Below are 23,366 nucleotides of genomic sequence, written 5' to 3' on the forward strand. Positions count from 1 at the left end.
ATGAACTACATATTCGTTTGTATCTTCAGTCTTATAAAAACATCAATATAGACATAAAATTAGTAGTTTATTACAAAGCTCACGCTGAAATTCCACAAGATGCATTTTCTAACATAGCTATCTACATAATGGGAGCAGTTACCTCAAATTGAAACGGTGTTAGATAGGCGTGTCGGAGCCAATCTGGGTGGTCTGATCCCCACCACATGGACCACATTATGCCTTCACCCCACTAATAATTATAACGTTTTAACTTACGGTATCGCATACAAATTGATCCCACTCGGTACTCGTAACTCGATAAAGATAATCGATTTTATTGAAACCAGTCAAATGATTCAATTTATATCGTTTCGTTTCGAAACGTAATGAAGCGCAGTTCGTGATTTTAATATCGATTTTGGGATATCGTTTTGTTTTATGACTTCATTTTCGTGTGTAATTACAGACGCATGTGCCTTATAATAATTGAATGACCTGTTCCCATGATCACAGATGTTTTTTAAATTATTCGAGTTGTCTACACGATGAACCAAAAATAATAAAATAAAATAAAACAGCCTTAAAATTCCAAATACCTTAACAGCAGACTTTACAGTACTAAAATATTTGTAATATTAGGTAAGGCTAGTAGTAGACGAAATCAATATAAATAGAATATATTCCCAGAATTATTTTAGTATCTGTACTAACTTGACATCGAAAATCCCGGCACGTAGTACCTACTATATAGTACATATAAGGTTTCAGGTTGGTTTTCATCGTATATTATTAACCTGAAACAAAATTATTTTGGAGTTAATTTCTGAAAACGTCAATTTAAAAGTAATCATACACTTACAAATAATTCAAGTTATCTTAAGTATTAATTATCACATATTTTATTTTCATAAATATATAAATAGAGACGGATAATACGACTGTAATATATTCTAACGTGACTAAGTCCACTTAGCCCACTAATATAATTTCCATTCAAGAAATAGACACGGATTTAATAAATTTTCTGACTCCAATATACCACACATCAAAGAGTTAAGTTTACCGACGGTAATAAAGTAAGCTAATTAACACACAATAGCGACATAAATAAAGCACAATTCTAATAAAAGTATGTTACAAAGTAAATATTTCTAAGTAATCCTTCTATATTAATAGTAAAACTTGATTAAGTACTAAGTTTTCCTTAAACGCACATTATTTTTTATATGAAACGGTCTCTTAAAAAAGGCTAAATTGCGACGAGGTTTTTATGGAAAAAGTACTTCCTGAAAAAAATATGTAGGTATGAACTGAAGAGATTTTCACCAATCAGAAAAGTGTAAGATTTGCAAGCCTAGGTTTACATGAGACACTAATAACTAGTGTGTTATCTGAAAATGCCCTACTCATTCATTTCGATACTTCTTTTACTATCTTACAACACGGTAACTACACACTACTGATATTATAATGCAGACATGAGCATTTTACGTATGGCAACATTGTAACCTTTATTATTAACTCGCTCAAATCTATCGTTAGCGTCACCGTGGTTAAGCAAGTCCTTTCGCGACATCACATTAAGCTTACAAATAGCTCCAAAATTACGATCGCCTTCCGTACAGTCCAGAGCACGCATCTGTCACATAAATATGTCAGAATCTGATTTGTTATTGTCTACTAATCTACCAGTGAACACACGTCACCGGGTATCCGACTAAGCCAAAATGCCGGACCTACCGTGCGGGATTACTTTTAATAATTTAATAGGCCTCTTCCATCTAATAATAAACATGTCAAACCTATGTTAAATACAACTTAACACAGTTGTGTTTGCAGCTGTCATACAACTCTACGACCAATTATGTTCTCTATAACAATGACATAGTTGTCATTGTCGGTTTGGTAACAACTAATTTAAGTTTGTTTGAAATATTATATTAGTGTTCGTAACGAAATCTGACATTAAAACGGCGTGCCATGTCTCGCTTACTTATTAGGGGGATTTACGATTAATACAATTTTATTTACGTCTGTACGTTTTTTATAATACAAACACGACGTAGGAACAAATTATTTAATTTGTAATTCGTTTATAGTGGTTAATTATATGGTAGGAGTCGGTGCCTAATTTATATGGATGTTGGACCCACCGGCTCGTAGTGACATTTATTGCAACTGTTAGGCCGCTTACACATTTGTTAAAATAAAATGATTAAATAGTTTGTGGTTTAAATAGAGGTTTTACACATAATTTACACCGGCCTAATAGGTTGTAATAAATCTTGTGTCGTAAAATGTATTTTTAATAGTACTTATTTCATTTTTAATCTTAATAGGTAACAAATTGTTTAATTACAAAATAGATAGTTTTATGTAAAATGTATCTTATATTATTGAATAATCTGTCCAATTCGAGTATTTTAGAAACAGGTGGTAGACAACAGAGTAGGTATACCACAAAAATTGACAAAAACGTATTTAAAAATGATCTGAAATCATTAACCACGAAAAAATATATCGAAAGGATTTTAAAAATTCATATCAAAATTAATATCCATCTTTCTTTTATGTAGGTACAATATCATGGATTTCAACGGAGCAATAAGTTAATTCCCACTTCGACAACTTTCAACTATTATTTATCCATTAATTACCTTATTATATTTTGTTTACAGTAATAAAGCTAAAGCATATTAAACATACATTAAAAACATCATTAGCTGTCATAAAACAGCTGGATAATCACTAAGTGGTGATCATCTCATCAGATGGTCATAATTAGTTAAGTCAATTTATAATTATAACTCCCGGACCAACCACAACTAATATTAACTACTAGAAACCTTCGGAAGCGGTCGAGTACGCGAAATGACATTTTAATTCACCCATAATTCAATATTAACAGGTAGTTTAGTTGACATTTTACGATTCACAGACTGTGGCTGCCATAAAATTAAGTCAAACCTAATGATTCGTTTCAACAATGTTGCTTTTATGAGATATTTAGTACTGTTTTTTAAATTAACGCAGAATTATGATGTTTTGATACGATACAAAGAATGCTAGTTAGATTACTGTTTTATGTTTTGTTCTTTTTGACGCATAAAAGTTAGCTTATGAAAAACTGTTATTAAGCTTATTTGCTTTAGCAAATTCTTTAATGTATACTAACACAGAATTTGCAAGGTTCATCCCGAGTGCATGCCTGGAAAAGAACCGTTACCTCCTTCAGTAACAACAACCAATCACAGCATATCAATATTAATACACCTATTCCCTCTATCAGAGTAAATTGAGGTGTGGTGCGTCCTCGGTGGTCCGGACCCCACACTGACCATTGTTCCATCGGCATTCTACCATTTTGTTTTGTGGGTACATAATTAACAGCCGCCCAGTGAGATCTCAGTTAGACACGCTCGGTTATAATAACCCTCGATGATATTTTTATTAATGTCAAAATAAAGTCGGCCGCCCTCACGCCGGGCGGAGCATCGTTTTTCTATTCGCTACTTTGATTGCTAAATGGTTAAGTGTTTCAGTGAAATAAGTATTTAATGAGTTTCATTTCACGACTTGTAAATGATCTCAGGTTTAATCCCCAGTTAGATATTTTTGAATAGACATATACATATATCTTTTTATATTTTATATCTTTTTTATCTTGTGTATTCGTTTGTTTGTGGTTGGTATTCATTAAATACTTTGTTTATTGAATTGTCATGATTTGAAATAACGAAGTAACTTTATTTGCACTTTAAGCTACGTTGGATACTTTTAAAATTACATTCCCGGTGACTGTTTTCTATCAATAAATAATTTATATTCAATGACCTAATAAAAAAGAACTAGTACCGAATCCCCGAATTCCTTATCCGCTCAAAACCTTTAAGCTCTGATTACAAGAAAACAAAATAGACTTACACGCCAAAAAACTCTATTAAGATTTTATAACACTTATAAAAACGCTTACAACACAGTGTGAGTGGCGGCCGCTCCCTCAGCGGGACTATAAAGACCCCGGCGGACCCACACAAGAAATTAGGTACCACATTAGAGAGCAGAGGTGATAATTATGTTACAAAAAGTGGATTCGATGTTAATATTTTGTTATATAGACGTTTTAATGTTACTGTTACAGTTTTGAGGGTTATTTGTGGTTAGATTTAGAGAAAATAGCGATTATTAACACATGGCCTTTTAGTTCCAACTGCCGGGTATAAGTCTTTTCACCAGACGAGTTCTAGAGTACCTATATTCCACCATGCTGCTGCAATACGACGGTAATTATTGATAAACAGTGAAATATATAATCATAAATTCATAATAAGTACATAATATCCCAAAAGATTTTTGTTTATCATAAAATAATAATATTTACATACATAACCAAACACATTTGTTTTCATTGAGTTTTACGCATCTTTATAACCTTCATCTATCAAGATCAAAAACAGTTGGAGACCCCTTAAATATTATTTTCAGAAAAGCCTGTATGTAAAGGTGAAACATGTGTGCTGAAACATCGTAACCTCAACGTTATCGGTCCATATTACCCGCAACCCTTTTAATCCTTCTAACAGCAGTGATAGACTAGTTATTGAGCGACCTTTCAATTGAGGGGTCCGAGGTTCAAATCCCAGGCATACAGGTCTGATTTTTCAAACTTATGTACGTATTATAAATTAATTATCACTTTATCTAATAGTGAGGGAAAAGTTCGTGAGAAAACCTGCGCATCTGAGAAATATTAAAAAAAAGTTTTTAATGATGTGTGAAGTCTACCAATACGCACTTAGCCAGCTCGGTAGCCTATGGCCTAATTCCTCTCATTCTGAGAGGAGACCCGTACGCGGGGCACGGGTGGGACAGTGATGGGTTGTTGAAGTGAAGTAGGTGCTTGAACGATCGTGACGAACGTAAAAGCCTAAGTCAAAACAAATCTGATGGTATAATGATTCTTAAAATCAAACCTTAATTGTACCACTCCCACATTCTCACTCGTACCACCGTGTGCGGTTTAAGTAATGGTTAATATGTGTTCGGATTAGATGCGGTCATCTTAAACCTATTAGCGTTAGTGATGTACCCATTCTCGAATTGATTGTACCGGGATTCACGACTTGAGAATCTCGAGTATTTCCTTTATGATTTATTTACAATAAAATATAATATAAGTACACATAAGTATTAATTATTTTTAAATAGGAACTTCTAGCCGTTATAAAGAGAAACAAGAAGGTAGAGTAACAGAGCTATGTAGAGTGAACAAATGAAATAAAATTGGTATGATTATCAATTTCAATGATAATAAAATTGTGCAACAAACTGCTATTACGGATATTTGTAACTGACATTACTGCTCTTGAGGACTAAATTAGACAGACGTATGGAAATAAGTCGTATTATAACGTATATATGTTGTCCCCTCTTCTTTTTTCGCTCTTTATTAACTCCGTAAGTCACAATTTAACTTCTCCTACCATCTTTACGCAGATGATCTTCAAATATACCAGCAAACTACATTAGGAGATCTACCTAACACCATCCACTCGGTAAATGATGATCTTGCTCGTATTTTAGCTTGGAGTGATGCTCGAGGCCTAAAAGTTAACCCTAGTAAAACACAGGTTATTATAATAGGTAGTTCTCGCCTATTACCTAAGGTTGATCTCAATGTGTTACCTAATGTAAATTTTAATTGATTGCGCATACCATATAGCGATAAAGTCAAGAATCTCGGCTTATACTTTGACAAACACTTATCATGGGCACCTCAAATTGATGAGCTAAGTAAGAAAATGTTTTCCGTGGTGGGCTCGCTCAGGAGACTTCGTAACTTTCTCCCAACAGCAACTAAAATTGCGTTGAAAAATCCTTACTCTTTCCCATTCTCAACTTTGCCGATGTTTGCTATCTTGGTTTAACTGAAGAGCAACTTAATAAACTTGAGCGTTTTCAAAACTTATGCATTCGTTTCATATTTGGGATTCGCAAATATGAACACATATCCGATTATCGAACTAAACTCAAGTGGCTTCCAATCAGACTTCGCCGGAATGTGCATATACTTTCTGCACTTTACTGCATGCTGTTTAGCTCCAAAGCTCCTTCCTATTTAAAAGATCGTTTTAAGTACCTCCACCTTACTCATGATCACTGTCTTCGCTCCTCTATAAATCTCTCACTCCAAACTCCCTCCCATACTACATCCTTCTTCAAAAATTCCTTTTCTACTTTTGCTGTTACCTTGTGGAATGCCTCTCCCCATACGTCGTGCTATATCACTTGATACTTTTAAAAAGGAAGTTATGAAATTCTATTCATATCCATGACCTTCCTTCTCGCTATCGTCATTTGCATATATGTATTATGTTCAAAAATATATTATGTTCGCTTTCTACTATCAATATTTATTATCTTGTGATTTGCTTTATGTGTTTGTGTTTATTTCTTTTTTTGTTGTTTGTGTACTATATTAAGTATACTATGTTTAATATTCCTTCCCTAACTTCATACACACTTCCCCCTTTCCTCACTATCCTCTTTACCTTTCCCACTTTTCCATGCACAGGTTGTCTGGAAGAGATCGCTACTTAGCGATAAGGCCGCCTATTGCATACAATTAACCTATATAATTGTGTACTATTGTTATGATCTGTTGAAGTGTGCAATAAAGAAAATCTATCTATCTATCTTTAAATACAATTCAATTTCATTGATACATTCAATTTAACAGAAACAGTGAAACAACCTTTATAGCTTTCAAAGGTAAGTGTTCATAAAATTGGCTTAATACAGATTAGAGAATTAATGACTGATATCTAATACGAAACCTTATTGATTGTCGGATAATCCACACCAAATACATTTCAAACCGCAAAAAGACACATCTGTCAAAAAATATGTCCGATTTTTTTTGGTTGTGAGATTACTTGCTATAATTTAAAATAAATAAATTTAAGATAGTGTGTGACTTTGATACATTTAAATGATTACTAGCTGACCCGGAAAACGTTGTGTTGCCATATAAATAAAAAAGTTCATGGTGAACAACCCTTATCACTTAGGGGTATGAAAAATAGATAGTAGCCGATTCTCAGACCTACTGAATATGCATATACAATTTGGTGAAAATCGGTAAATCCGTTTTGGAGGAGTACGATAACTAACATTGTGACACGAGAATTTTATATATAAGATTTGACATACCTAATCTCACTTAAACACACAATCCGTTAAAAACTATGATCCAACAAACTAGACAACAACTATCCTCGATTATTGTTCGTATTCATTAAAAATCGACCCAGTTTTATCGAGCCACCATTTTGGAATAACTATAAATTAATTTTAAGGGTGGTGGAGTCGGTATGGTTCGATCAGGGATCTTTCACTGGCACACCTTTCTAGCTTGAAACACGCAGTGGAAAGGTGTGGATGCAGCTGATCAATATTTCATTTCATTAGTCCTTTGAAGTGGCAACGCGTCTGTGATCAACTTCAGGTAGAATCTGTTATTTTTGTTCAGTGTGTATGGGCGGGAGAGACCTCTTACAATAGCGTGAACTGGAAGCTCTTTTTTCTCCTCAAATACAATAAAAAATGCAGGATGCAATTTGCGAAGATAACTTTGATATAAGTATACAAGTATAGTCCGCGCGAAGCTGTCAGTCCTCTCTGAACATAGAAATGAATCACGCGTCGCCATAGCAAATTGTTGTTGTTGTTGTTGTCCTCCAAGACGTATCCGTCTACGGCGACCCTTCAGCAGTGCACTTGGCGTGCGCCCTGAGGTGACTTGCAAAGCCAAATTTGGTTTTAAAAATTTTGTTGCATGCTGCACAATATAGTTGCCCATTTTGGTTATATGAATGACTACATCTGCTCGCAACAACTTCAGAGCGAACTAGCAGTTTGACGCGGACTATACCTACTTATAAACGCACGTACAATTACAGTTGTAGTCCCTCTATATTATAATTATGATTAATACTCGTCTATACTTTAATCTATCAACGGTATACGTCCTCTAGTTGACACCATATTTATATTTCTGTCTGTCATAATGAAATGAGCGCTGGTAGCCACGTCAATCCTCGTCTAGCAAACAAACAACCTGTCTACCAAAAGTGTTTCATTGAGCAGGCGATGATGGTTATATGCCGTCAAATATACTCACCATGATAATTGAATCGGTTCTTGGAAATTGATGGTAAACAATTATACTCTATTATTGTAAGTACTGTAGTTAGACTGATTTTAATAGAAATAGTGACGTGGCATTCTCAAATTATAAATCTATTTGAAAATCCTTAGTCCATCCTTAATCCATTATTCTTATCATTTATTTAAATTTCATTACATGGTTACAAATAATTATGAAGTACAGTAAGTGTTTATATTGCAAATTTCGTCACATGTTATTGTGTCAGGTTGGCCGAGTGGTCTAAGGCGCCAGATTTAAGCTCTGGTTCCCGCGAGGGAGCGTGGGTTCGAACCCCACACCTGACATAAACAATTTCGTGTACTTTCTTTTTGTTACTTTTTTTTATAGTTATAATAATTTATTTATTAATATAGGTTATAAACCTAAACCTATTGAAGATACTTATTCTATTTGTTTTAGTTATTTTTACCGAGCATCTAAAAAAATGATCTTTATCTATAATAAAATTAATACTTACACGTATAAAAATTACTATTTCTCTGATTAAAAATTGTCATTTTATTAGTAAAATAAACTGTCAATTACTTGCGATAACAAAACTAATGACTAAATTTTCAGATTTCGAAATTCCTAAAAATAAGAACAAAAGTCCAAGCTAGATTGGCCTTCAAAACTCGAACATTGAAAAATATTGGCTCTCGAACCGGATCTAAGTTAAATCGGGCGCCACTATTAAAACTATTGAGTGTGGTGTGGCCGGCCCTGTGAGGCCCACATTACACCGTATCTCACGAGCCGCCAGCCGAGGTGAGAACATAATAAGCGGTTCGGGTCCATTTTTAATATTCCAGCTTCATTACTACGTATTACAAACGTCTTGGGTGGCGAATTCTATCGCGAACGCTCTTAATACCACGTTATTAAGGCGCACCCGACCGGAGGGCGGTCCGAAACACCGATTTATTTGAATTTTTGCTCCGACTCAATTTGGGAAATTGTTCTGCCCGCGGCATTCGCGAAATTAAGACGTCAGCATGATTGCGGCGAGGCGTTTAATTATGTAAATGTTATGAACTAGCGGTGGGTGGCGCAATTCCGTGATTGTGCGAAAGATGCGGTCACGTAGGACAATCCAGATTTATGATTCCGTGATGCCGCCTTTGAAAACTGATGCAACGGAATGCAGTGAGCAATTTCGTGAACGGATCGAGATAGTTTCAATTGCGCTTGGAGATGTGATTGATTATATTACACACTTAGAGGTTATTTTCTTTAGGGCCCTCCTGTACCGAGGTATTATATACAAACCTGTTCTGTTAAAAATGTAATTAGCTACAAATGAAGATACAAGCAATGAGACTAAATAAAGTATCTACATCTAATAGGCCACTATAATAATATATTTTATATGAATAAAGTTTTAAGCTTAATCGCATAGACGCCCCTTTTGTTTTTTTGTTATCGAGGGGGAACCTTCAAAAGGTACCCGGTGCTGTGGGAGCGACACAGGGTATGTGTAGAGGGCTTCGGGATCTCCAAAGGAACGTTACTGGAGTCCTCTTAGCGCGTTGCCCCGTCGGGCTCCGCCCAGGTGAGATTTACGCTCGCCACAGCGTCTGGTGCGTACGACGGAATGCGATCATACATACCGCCGTCTTTCCCAGGGCCACTGGCCGGGCGGTTCGCGCTCCCACTCTTGCCGCCCGCAACCCTGGAAGCCCCCTTTTAGTCGCCTCTTACGACAAGCAGGGGATACCGTAGCCCTATTCTGGTCCCGGAACTACAGGGACAAAGCGCATAGACTCCTACGTATGAAATATTATTGGTAACTTACCGTAATAGTTGATATCCTCATCTTCAGCATGTTCAATATTTGTTTCAGATATTATCATCGCACATGGAGGTCCGTTGTAAATGCCATGGTCTCTCCGGTAGCTGCCAGTTGAGGACGTGTTGGCGAGCCACCCCTGACTTCAGAATAGTAGCCTCCACTATTAAGAGGCAGTATCGAAAGGTACTCAAGGTTCTTAGTATCTCGAGGGCTTAGTTATCGTCATTGATACTTCAATTGGCATATTAAAAGTTTGTTCATATTATTTTTCTTAAATGTAATAAAATAAGTGACGGATAAGATAATTGATGTACCACATTTTTATGATCTACGACTTACCGCTGACTAACACTAGCGACTATCGTTGAGCAACTTTAGCGTTAAGTTTATATTTAATGCAACTGTCAAACTTTTCTGCGATTCTTTCTATTAGCAGTTTGTTTTTCTAATAAAATAGTATAAATAATTTTATTTATCAGTTTAATCGTCAAAATTTTGTCCGACTATCATTCAAGTAATAGTAACCCATAGATCATTAATGTAGTAGGTACTATAACAAACATTATTTTTACACAGGCGCTAATGGTAGCACAAGAAGAACTGAACAACGGTTATTCAGTTCTGAGAGGTAGACCACGAGGACGAAGGCGAAGTCGGGCGAGACCAGCACCGAAAACCAGTCTACTATTTTTCGAAAAGTAAGTCAGACCAAATTATTAAAATATGCACAAAACTTACACATAGGTATACTAGTTAATTTTAAATAAATACATCAAATAATTTTAGTACCATTATGCTACTGACTGTTTTCTTCCACGTCTGAACACAAGATCTATTCGAAATACTACCCACATGTTTATAATATTTTTATAAACAAGTTTCTACGATATTTTAACATTATCCGATGAAAACCATATTTAAACCTTGTAAATCAATCCAGGTCACCTAGTTTCTGCGAAGCAGATCCCAAAATGGATTCAGCAGGGACTTCAAGCCGTGTCTGTCGCATTGGCAGGACTTCTCGTACCGGATCCTGTGATCTCCTCTGCTGCGGCCGAGGACACGCTCTCATGAGGAAGTCCAGCATCAAACCCTGCAACTGCACCTTCCATTGGTGCTGTCGCGTTGACTGCGAGAGATGTCATGATGATAAATGGATTGCCGTTTGCAAATAAGATTTGATCAAGACCACATTATACTGGTACCAAATGCAGCTCCAAATAATCTAATGAACTCAAATTCCTGTATGAAGCGTAGAAAGCAAAGACAAAAGTGAATGAGTTCAGTAGAAAAACATGTTTTTACATTTGTATTTGAAGAAAATAAAAAAGAAAACAAGAAAAGATTTGTATAATGAAGAAAAGGCGAAAAGTACCTACGCTCAATTATTTGATGCTGATGTATAGAAGATAATGTATGTACTTATTCGTTCTTACTAAGGAATTGACTGCAAACAAATTGAACGTTCCGCTAAATGGCTACAACGGCGACAGACGTATAAATATCTTGCCAGTCATTGTTATGATCATCAAGAGGAACGCAAAGACAGACAATTGGCATGATGACAGTATTAAAAAATCAAAGAATAAATGATTTAAGAAAACACAATATATTTAAAAGAATTCTCAAAAATGACTCTGTTTTAAAAAAAAACTTTAAGATTTATTATATTTTCAATTAAATAAAAGTGTAAAATATTGCAGTCGGCCATCTTGTCTGAAACACCGGGGCGCGAATGACGTCATTTTTGGGTATATCACTGAATTGCTTGAAATTTTGTATGGGATGTTCTAACGTGACGTCACCAACGGACGCCATGACACTCGCGAACGTTTTCGCGCTTAATTCAAAATGGCTATAAACAAATGCAAATGCTATTATTTTCGTTAATACTGAATTTATAACTGAAATAATACGATTTTTTGAATCGGTAGACATGTACCTACGTTATAGAAGGGGTTTTCAAAATTTGTCATCATGCCTATTATCGTTTTACGTTATAAGCACAAAGTTGTTAACTGTGAAAGACATAGCAAAAGGGACTGAAACTAGGCTCTATACTATATTCTTAGTGTTAAGTTATTCGCGTAGTTTAATTCAATCAGTATTAAATTTAGGAAAAATGTACCTAATCTCGTTACAAGGTAGAATGTCATTCCATTCAGTGTAAATATTCATAATATTTTCTTTACATTCATTGACAACATTCCCAATGCCGTGATATTTATTGTCTTTAATATTTATTGTAGTTTAAGTCAAATTTGTACCAGCAGTTTTTTTATTTAAGAATATATTACTTAAAAATATTTAGTGTTATTATTGATTACTATCCGACTGCGGAAGGTAATGTTCTTCGACCATGTATGTTTTGAAGGTGGTAGAACCCTTTGTGGTTCGACTTCGGCGGCACCAGCGCCCCACCTATTTCTACCTAAAAACAGCAGTATTTGGCGCTGCTGTGTTCCGTTTTGAAGGGTAGTTCCGATGGTAAGGCAGACAGATTTTCCGAGGCGTTCCAGCTTAGTCCTCAGGGGTAGCGGCGCATCTGTGGCCGACCCCAGGTAGGAATATCTAATCATATCTGGGGTAGATTACAGATGTCCATGGGCGGCAGAGGTCACTTACCATCGGGTGGACAACATGCTCGTCTGCAACTCCTTTATTATAAAAAAAAAACTTACCATCAGGTGGACTGCATGCTCGTCTGCTATTCCCATATTAAAAAAAAAATGTATACATACGAGGTATCATTAGATTCGTCTTAAATATAGTACTGATATAGGCTGATTATTATTATTTCCCTCTTTAGATAAAATAATTGCAGATTTAATAATGATTCCTGTGAAAATATTTTTTGAAAATGACGCACCCTTAGTAAACACCCTTAATAATGCTGTGCGTCTGATGTTAATGTATTTTCAACGATTTTCAGTATTACACACATTACGCACATCTCTAAACAATTCTGTAGCACAGAAACCTTAAAGGATTTGTAGGCTTATGTTAGTTTATATAACAAAACATTATATACTAAGTTATTGCATTACGTACAGTTGCCTCTGTGAACACATACATTCCTACACACGGTTTTAATTTTTTTGGCTTCATGTATCACGCTCATATAGCACAACTGCCTACTGCTAAGGCTGGGATTTTTCTTCAGACGGGTAGAACGAACTTTGGTAGATAGAACTTTGGTAGAAGATACAACTAAATGATAGGAAGATGGAACGGCTATGCTTCGTACACCTATATTGAGCGTGAAGCAGTTCTACTTCGACGACTACGACGGACTTGAATTTTTTTATAATATAGAAGTAGCAGACGAGCATGCAGACCACCTGATGGTAAGTGGCTACTGCTGCCCATGGACATCCGTAATCAACCCCAGATAGGATTAGATATTCCTACCAGAGGTCAACAGATGCGCCGCCACCCCTGAGGACTGAGCTGGAATGCCTCGAATAAGTATGTCTCCCTTACCACACCCTTCAAACCAGAATACAGCAGCGCTTAACACTGCTGTTATAAGGTAGAAATAGGTGTAGCGGTGCTGCCGTCGAAGTCGAACCACAGAGGGTTCTACCATCTTCAAAATTAACAAAGCTGTATTGTTTAGGGGAAAATATTTTTACAGAAACCTTTTTATTGCGCCCACTTATTCCTATAAGGGTATTCCTATCCATGAATTCTCGATGCTGTAGGTACTTGAAACGATTCCGAATGAAGGGTCTTGCTATGTCTATAGTCACTGTCAGTTGCTTAAAGTTTTTGAAGGTCTTGTAGGAATTACTTTCTTTAAAGGTTTTTTGCTTAATAAATCCTAATAGTGCTTAATAAACTCTTTACACATATTAAATTGATGAATATAGCACCCCAAGTGCAAGCCAACCTTAAGATATAGGTATATAACAGAGCGACGTTTGAATGGATTCTCTCGCAAAGGATTTACAGCAAGCCCTGCGAGCCATATATGTTTACTTGGCCATAATAAAAATACTTCAAAACAATGTGCACTACTTATAATACAGTATCATTTTGTGCACTGTGATTGCCATGCACACACATATGCAAGCAAGCATATTTTTTGATATATTATACAGGAGTAGCAGACGAGCATGTAGTCCACCTGATGGTAAGTTGTTTCGTCGGAAACCTAAGTGTCCCCTACCACACTCTTCAAACCAGAACACAGCAGCGCTTGACACTACGGAAACAAATTGTTAGTTACGGCTGACTATTTTTATAATCTGTTCAACTAAATAAAATTGAAGTACCTATCCGTTTGTGATTTCATAACAGCAGCAATAAAATTTTGTAGCCTTCATTTGTATGATACCATCATCAAAACTAAATGTAGTGAATTTTATAAGTTCACTACACGCATTCGGATTGAGATTTATTTTACGTACGCCTGTTATTAATAATCATTCCATCAGATTTCTTTGATTTGATTTGAAAATTACTATAAGGCAGAAATTGTCAAATTTCGATGCGATCTCTGAGGGCATCAATTGATTTTATTATTAAAGGCGTTAATAGCCCAAAAACCCTACTTACTTATATATATATATATATATATATGTATATATATATATATATACCTAAAAATTCAATCCTATATATTCAATAACACTCTTCAATAATTCAAAGAAACATCTGACAGATAAAATGTTTTTACGTAACATAGACATCAATTTGAAGAAGTGTTAGGACACGCATCGGAAGGTCGCTGAGACTTATCATCTAATAGGGTTAGGGGATTTCAGTTGGTCTTAATTCCCAAAGCCATTCGTAGGGTTTCGCGACGGGCAAGTCATTCCGTCGTGGATATCAAGACAACCCAGTCGTATTGTGGGTAAGTGGCATTTTATTAACATTATATCATCGTCTTTAACTCTTACTGTGTCACTGTATACGGGTCTAAGCTATAGTCCCTGGTCTAGTCCAGATTTTTGGTCTTTGCATACCTTTGTAAAATTTTGGAAGTGCCTTACAAATACTTGTTGGTTTCTTAACAAGCTTTTCCAGTAATTAAAAAGAATTTTCAATTCTATTATTTTTAAAATTTGTTTTTTTTTTAATTTACATATATAATTAAATATAGATAATTTGATATTTGTTTAATAGTTTGTCATATTTGGTTATTGGTTTTGAAGTGTAAAAAATATTCGCAACCACAAGCATCTACAGTTCAAATTAATTAAGTATTTATAGTATTGAATGTATTATTTAATTCCGTTGTAGAGGTGAAGAATACAGATGCATCTGTGCGTTCCCAAAAGGTATGTGAAGTCTGCTATAAGCTTCGACTTATTCTCTAGAGGAGTTTAGAGCTTCCATTCTCAGCAGTGAGACTGTAATGAGTTTAGACTGTAAGAAATACATCAAAGTACCACAGTGACATCCAAACATTAATGATACAACACTTTTTCAAAAAAAACGGCTTGCATGTCTATAAAGTGTATACACCTTCATACTCGTATATCTTCATGGCATAGTAGACATATAAGAGTGACATGTGATTACAGTGTCCATGAGGAAAATTCTCAGTCAAAATGAGTGAAGAGTTGACGTCATTACCAAGTCCGTCCGAGCGGTACCAACTTGACGTGACGATTGGCGCTGGTATCTTCGCCAAGGTTTACAGGGCCATAGATAATGAATCTGGTGTCAAAGCAGTTGCAGCTAAAATACAGCCGCTCAGCGAAGACAGACAAGACCGAATACAGGATGAGTATAAAATACTTAAGGATTTCACAGAACATTCCAACTTGATTGACTTCTACGGAGCGTTCTGTGATAAATCCGCGCCGATACCGAAAATATGGTTCGTTGTTGAGGTAAACTTGGTTTTAATATTGATCTTTTCTTGCTTAATTAATTGTTTTATTGAATGCAGAGATTTCAATCTATTATTATCTAGTAGCCCCCTACTGATCAACTTACACAAAGCCAATTTGGTAAATTTATATAACTATACTTTCTTAAGCAGCAGCAAAGAAACAGGTGTTTAAACATTTTTTATTAAATAAATTAAGTAGTTTAGTTATCTGAAACGCTTTGGCACTTAAATACTTTAGCCTTTTGATATCTGCATTGAATACGGATCACGATATCAAAATTGGTCCCGTATTTTTTTCGAGAACTTTTCGCAATCTATACTCTCGGATCTCCCCATCTCCGTCCAGTTAAAAATTCACTTTGCATATTCCTAATGAAAGCCATTATATCATAGTGTAATTATGTGAAGCCAAATATTAGTTAATTGGTTAATTTTAAAATGTTTCGTTTTCAGTTATGCGAATTGGGATCTGTCCTGGATCTAGTCACAAAGCTGAAACTAGATGACAAAAAACTGTCCGAGGCGCACATCGCTTTCATACTCAAGTACACGATTAATGTAAGACCAGATTCAATTATTTTTAAGAAAAATAGGTAACAGTAATATTTAAAAGTAGTATTTCGAGATACCAAATCATCTGTTATTAGATACAGTCGTATTTACTTTAAGCAACGTATATGATTAAATTTCTTAACAAAAATCTTACACGATACTAAATATAGCACGCCACAAACAGAAAATAACATATTTTTAGGTAAAACGTCAAATCATATCAAACTTCGGCTCGAAAATTTATCATATTGATCTGGTTTCAACATTTATTCCTAGGCGCTTTCGTACCTGCACGAAAACAAAATCCTCCACCGCAACGTGCGTTGTAGTAATATTTTGATCAACAAAGAAGGTGAAATTAAACTTACGGATTTTGGACTGTCCTGTACCGTAGAAGGAACACTCGGCAAGGACGTGAATAATATCGGATCACCAAGTTGGATGGCTCCTGAAATAATTACCAGCGGAGAAGAAGGATACGACAATAGGGTTGATGTCTGGGCCCTAGGAATAACAACTATTGAAATGGTGGACGGCAAGGCACCTTTTCAAGATATGCATCCGACTAGAGCCCTGTTTCAAATAGTCAGAAATCCTCCACCCAGCGTACTGAAACCATCAATGTCGACAAATCAAATAAACGATTTTATTACCGAGTAAGTAAGTTTTTTAAAATGTAAAAAACTATGTATCATATTATTTCTTATATTTCAATCGCACTGCAGGTGTTTGGAGAAGAATCCTGAACATAGGCCTTTCATGATGGAACTCGCAGAGCATCCATTTATTCAATCAGTTCCAGAAAATGATTTTCATGTAAGCTGTTTTAGGAAATTACTACTTGAATTTCTTTATTACCATTTCTACACGATATTATATATTCACTTAAATTTTAGATATCAGGAGAGTTAAAAAAACTCGCAAGTGACGTGACAGCAGCAACGATTCCAGATAAGATACCAGAACGTATAATAAAGAACGGTCTTCTCGTTACCGAAGGTGGAAAGGAACCCGAAACTATGCAAGTTGAAGATCTCGCTGCCCTAGAAACATTAACTGAAAAACAAGTTATGATCGAACTACAAAGCAAGTTTGAAAAGGGTTCATTTACATCTTTTATTGGAGACATTTTGCTTATAGTAAATCCAAACACAATCGATGATAATCTTTACAATGAAGAAGTTAGTATCTGACTGATAATATCGAAATACAAATATTTAGAATATGTTTAAATAAATTGTTTTACTTTTCAGTACCATAAGAAATACGAATGTAAATCAAGATCTGATAACACGCCCCATATTTTTGCGGTAGCCGACAGCGCGTATCAAGATGCTTTGCATCATAATGAACCACAACACATTGTGTTTACCGGTGAAAGCAAATCTGGAAAAAGCACTAATATGGTTTATGCACTCTCTCATCTCACTTATTTAGGAGCTATGAAAAATAATACTGCTGATAGAATACAAAGAGCAACAAAAGTAATTCAAACATGCATTAATGCTGCAACACCTGCTAACGCTAACTCTACTCGTGGAATCTTTGAAATTCAAGTAACCTATGGTAGCTCGGGAAAATTAAGTGGTGCGATATTTTGGCTTTACCAGCTTGAGAAGTGGCGCATTTCTTCTACTGACGTGTAAATATATATTTATATCTTTCATCTTAAATACTAATTAAACATGGTTGAGTGTTGACCTCATAACAAAATAATAAAATAATAAATTTTATTCTAAATTACAGAAATCATGCCAACTTCAATATTTTGTATTATTTCTACGATGCTATGGAAGCAGAAGGTAGATTAGATGATTTATGTCTCCAAAGTGAAAGAAAACACGCATATTTAAGAATACCAGACGAACCAACGAAAGGACCGCAAGGAGCACGGGAAACTCCTCAAGAAAACGTCGCTCATTACAAGGAATTCATAGACAACTTGAAAGAACTAGATTTTGAAGAGAAAGATATAACATTTATCGAAAATATCCTTGCTGCTATACTTGTTCTCGGTAACGTGCAATTCATCGATGGCGAAAATGGATCAGCAGAGGTAGAAAACATGGAAGAAGTCAAAAAAATTGCTAAATTGCTGTCGCTTGATGAAACTAAATTTTGGTGGTCTTTGCTTAACCATAGTTTGGTTGATAAAGGTACTATCATTAAAAAGAAACACAACTCACTAGATGCAAGGGATGCCAGAGATGTATTGGCAAGTGCATTGTACAAAAGACTTACTGACTGGATGATTAACATAATAAATTCAAAGTTATGGTTTATGCGATCAGTATTGTAAGTAAATACTTTATCATAAAATATAATTATTAATTTCTTATTTGTATAAGAGTTTTGTAACTACACGTACAATTATAAAAATCCTTTATTAATCTAGAGTTATGTGACAAATAAAAGTCTACTAGACCATTTGTTTTCAAAACATTTAAAACCATTTTTTCCTTTATAGTGGAGACAAGTTTTGCGTTAACTTATTCGATATGTTTGGCTTCGAATGTTTCGCCGAAAATCGCCTGGAACAACTTATAGTAAATACTACTAATGAGCAAATGCAATTTTTGTATAACCAAAGGACATTTGTTTGGGAAGAGGAAGAAGAGAGAGAACAAGGAATTACTATTGAGGCTTTCCGTTTTTATGACAATAAAAACTCGGTTGACCAATTAATAAGTAGACCTCGAGGTCTTTTCTATATTTTAGACGAGGCAAGCCGCGCAGAAGGCGGATACGGATTCATCATGAGTAAGTTTGAAATTATTACACTTACAAATTAGGACGATTAAGGTAAATTAAATTATGTTGAAAGTGTAGACACTTACCTTTAATTGTTAAATAGAAGAAAATTAATCACAAAATGAAATTTTATAATTGGAATGAAGTTACTTATTTCATTTTATGATGCATTTTCTTCTCATTATTGATTAACAAAAAATATTTGTGGACTACATGAAATACGGAGCAAATGTTAAATATATTCTACCACATATCTATAACCGAACTGGGTTGGGATATAACTTTACTTGAATTTTGCTTGTTTACAACAAAGTTTTGTATGTTATGGTATACATATACACACGATAATATTAGATAAAGATATATAATATTTTATTTATTTTTCAGGCAATCTTAAGTCGCAGCCTAAAGGTCCCTACATAAAACTCACTGGAGATTACGAATTCTGCATAGCTCATTACACTGGAAAAGTAAACTACGATGCCAGAGAAATGGCAGATAAGAACAGGGACTTCCTTTCCCCTGAAATCATCGAAAATATGCGTGCTTCCTCTGATGTTACGCTTCAACATTTATTCAAAAATAAATTAACCAAATCTGGTAATCTGACAATATCTACAAGCCAATTAATGCCAGAAGGCTCCAAAGGTGAAAAAGTTCAAAATGTGAAGACAAGGGTAAATCGTTTTGCTAATAAATAATAATTATGACAATTTTACGTCATAATGTGGTGTATTAATAATATGGTTAAAACTAAAAAAATAAACGTAAAATAAGTTTAATGCCCATTTGAGATTGATATGTCACGTCATGCTATATTATGTATCAAATGGCCAATGAAATAATGTTTGAAGCAAAATATATTATTGCAGTACTTACAGTATTTTAAATCATCAGCTAAATGCTACATTAATTGTATTTTTATTATTTGTAATGTTAATACAAACACATATCTTTCGTCTCATCTAACACTTGCAGAAATTCAACACCAGTTGCAAAGGCATGTATTCCCAAGAAAACAAGATGCGTACCGTATCTGCCATCTACAGGGCAATCAGTTTAGAGATTCTGAAGCATCTTTCATCTGGGCCCAGCAGTGGTGGCACCCACTACGTGCGCTGTATCAGACCTGACTTGACTGATGAGCCATGGGGCTTCAATTCCGAAGTGGTGAGGCAACAGGTCAGGGCTCTTGGTGTTTTGGACACTGCCAAAGCACGTCAAAACGGATTCTCTTATCGAATTCCTTTCGCTGAGTTCATTCGCAGGTAAGATTTTCAGGTTATAATATTGTATTCGACGATAACACCGCTTCAGTGTGTTTATGGACAAAATGTCGTATGCTATTTTCTTAGCAAAGCGGTCGTATTTTTGTAGGATAAGTATTTAATTCTACTGGATGTTTTTGATTCTTTGGGGGTTAACAATATGATCCAGTTTTTTATATTTTTAAGTGACATCAATCTTCTAGTCACTTTAACAAAAATAATAATACCTAACATAGTCAACATTTTATATTTGACGTTTTTCAAAGCGAAGCTGTAACTGTTATTTTAAATTATAGATACCGCTTCTTAGCATTCGACTTTGATGAGAACGTAGAGGAGACTAAAGATAATTGTCGACTGCTACTGATTCGTCTTAAGATGGAAGGTTGGGTACTGGGCGAGACTAAAGTATTCCTAAAATATTATAACGAAGAATACTTGTCCAGGTAAGTCTAATTCATTGTCAACTGCCATTGCTGCAAAAATTAGAAGGATCAGGCCAAAGTTCACCGTGCTGACCAAGTGCGTATTTATACTTCACATACCTTTGAGAACTTTAGTTTTGAAAGGTTGTCGCGCCCCTCGATCGAGAGGCAGAGTTTCAACCACTACACGTTCACTGCACAGTTAAGTTAATTTTTTTTGTGACAAATAAGGTAACCAATATATTATTTTTCGGCAGGCTCTATGAAACACAAGTGAAGAAGATTGTGAAAGTGCAAAGCTTGATGAGAGCTTTCTTAGCAAAACGAAAGGCCGCAAAGAAGTAAAAATCATGATGCTATCTAAAATAAGTGTTAACATTATGAAATGAAAAGGTATTATCATATAGTATTAGAAAAATGGTTAAAATAAAACACCAATATAATTGTAAGGTCATCAATAAAATTATTTCACCAAATTGGAAACAATAAGTCGAAATATTGATTTAGTAATTACAGAAATTACACTTGTCACTGATTCTGTCCTCCTTTGTTAAAATAATAATTATAAGGTACGTGTGTGTAATGATGATAAAATGAAATACTTAGTTCAAGCTATGATTATATCTGTTCGATACTAAATTACCTACCTAAGATACCAACATACCTTTATGGCTCTTTATGATAATAATCATGTGAACAAGTAACCAACAATTCTAGGAATTATACAAAGAGACAGTTTTTTATGCATCTGTGAAATTAAATGGAATAGTTGTTGATAAAAATAATCCAATGGTATAAGTAACCCAAGTAGTAGAATAATGTGTGTTTGATTAATTTTATTTATATTATTTAAGCGCCGTTCTATACTTTTCATCAATTTTCTTTGATCATTTCCTAATTGTATTTCTGACAACATTAACACTACACTGCCATAATAATATTACATTTATAATCGCTAATGGCTCATTATTACACGTAAAAAATCAGACTTATTAAGGCAATTTAAAACCTTATTTTAATTAGTACATGATTTGTGTATTTATATTAACTGAGGAAATGTGCGATCAAAATGTACCTATACAGAATAAATAAATCTGACCCCATTAATGTAATTAATGTAATGTAATGATACGTCACACGAAAATGTAGAGTAGAATAACATAAAATAATATAATCTTTATATTACAAGCTTAGTTATCACTATCATCACATAGTTTCAATCATTCACAATAATGGATGATAATTACCTTTTTTGCACACACATTAGTCGTTTTGAAGTTGGTAGAACCCTTTGTGGTTCGACTCCGGCGGTATCACCGCCACACCTATTTCTACAGGGAGACAGACTTTTCCGAGGCGTTCCAGCTTATTCCTCAGGAGTAGCGGCGCATCTGTGGCCAACCTCAGGTAGTAATATCTAATCCTATCTGGGGTTTATTACAGATGTCCATGGGCGGCAGTAGCCACTTACCATCAGGTGGACTGTATGCTCGTCTGCTACTCCCATATTATAAAAAAGTATATTCATCCAATTCCATGACGGTTAAATATTAAGATACATAAAAGTCTATGAAGCTTAGGTTAAGTTAGTTTATTTTCTTTTCATTCTCAACATAATATTTATTGTATTTGAACATTAACTGCACTATCGCTAATTGTTTATATCAATATCAAGTATTATATCTGTTTGGATTGCGCTTAATTATAAGTAAAAAATATGTTTATTTTTAGAGTTAAGTATTGGTTATGATTTGAAATGCTTACAAAATGACCATTTCGTATGTATGTTTGAAATTAAGATCATACTTACTTTTAAAGGAGTAAGAATGAAAAAAGAAAATGAAATATTTTATCCGACACACCTAAACGATGACACATACTTAAAGAATTCATTAAATTTATTTATTCCTTATATATAAGAATCTAAAAGATTCGACAAAAACTAAACTAAAAAGATTGGAATTGACATTATGTATTACAGTTAATTATAGCCCTATCCCAATAAAACAAGAGTTTAGCAGTGTTAAGCGTTGTTGAATTCTTGTGAGTAGCCGTGTTCTGTGTTTCAATTCAAAACTTTTATATATGGAAGTTTGTTGAGAAATCTTCGATAACGTGATTCAGTGATGCGTGTGGCGCCATCTCTTGGTGATCTGCGGAAACTCGCCACAATATTGTAAGACACAGTGTTCCAACTGAGTTCTATGGCCTGCAACAGTAGCATATCTCAGAGGTCTTAAATCCAATTATGGATGGATAACAGTATTGTATGAGCGTTAACCAATATGACGTGGAATATACAAAAATAAATACAAAATAATATGTAATCTATTTTCCGGTTTTGATGTTTTCGGGTTAATTGTATTTTAAAATAAAATATTTATGAAAATCTTTGTTATTATCATTTTTAGTCCCGTACCCAGTTTCTAATTTCTAAAGTAATTTCTAAAGTATATTGTGAAGACAGTCAGTCCTTATAAACCTATTATCACTAAAGATTAAGTTGGTACCTACTTAATTGAATTTTTATCGAGTAAAAGCG

General features: G+C 34.7%; 2 protein-coding genes and 1 non-coding gene across 3 annotated transcripts in view; all 3 read left to right on the forward strand.

Moving 5' to 3' along the window:
- Positions 1-12,289, forward strand: part of Wnt10 (Wnt oncogene analog 10) — a 41,124-nt gene extending 28,835 nt beyond the window's left edge. Inside the window, exons 4-6 of the mRNA XM_073081170.1 lie at positions 10,035-10,166; positions 10,560-10,681; positions 10,924-12,289. Of these exons, the coding sequence (XP_072937271.1) occupies positions 10,035-10,166; positions 10,560-10,681; positions 10,924-11,158 (489 nt within the window). The 3' untranslated portion in view covers positions 11,159-12,289. The remainder of the gene's footprint in view (positions 1-10,034; positions 10,167-10,559; positions 10,682-10,923) is intronic.
- TRNAL-UAA (transfer RNA leucine (anticodon UAA)) lies at positions 8,413-8,496 on the forward strand. Its single transcript has one exon. It is a non-coding gene; the product is annotated as a tRNA-Leu (tRNA).
- Positions 12,290-14,692: 2,403 nt separating the features above from the next.
- LOC140748138 (neither inactivation nor afterpotential protein C-like) lies at positions 14,693-21,842 on the forward strand. The gene is made up of 13 exons (XM_073080872.1): positions 14,693-14,841; positions 15,515-15,826; positions 16,282-16,386; positions 16,657-17,036; positions 17,106-17,196; positions 17,277-17,561; positions 17,634-18,022; positions 18,127-18,675; positions 18,848-19,140; positions 19,519-19,808; positions 20,110-20,399; positions 20,696-20,845; positions 21,082-21,842. The coding sequence occupies exons 2-13, from the start codon at positions 15,542-15,544 to the stop codon at positions 21,167-21,169; spliced, it is 3,195 nt and encodes a 1,064-aa protein (XP_072936973.1). The 5' UTR covers positions 14,693-14,841; positions 15,515-15,541; the 3' UTR covers positions 21,170-21,842.
- The last annotated feature ends 1,524 nt before the right edge of the window (positions 21,843-23,366 follow it).

This window comes from Epargyreus clarus, unplaced genomic scaffold (assembly GCF_041222505.1).
Source record: "Epargyreus clarus isolate Ecla_fem2 unplaced genomic scaffold, WU_Ecla_fem_2.2 ptg000015l, whole genome shotgun sequence".
NCBI classification, from domain to species: domain Eukaryota; kingdom Metazoa; phylum Arthropoda; class Insecta; order Lepidoptera; family Hesperiidae; genus Epargyreus; species Epargyreus clarus.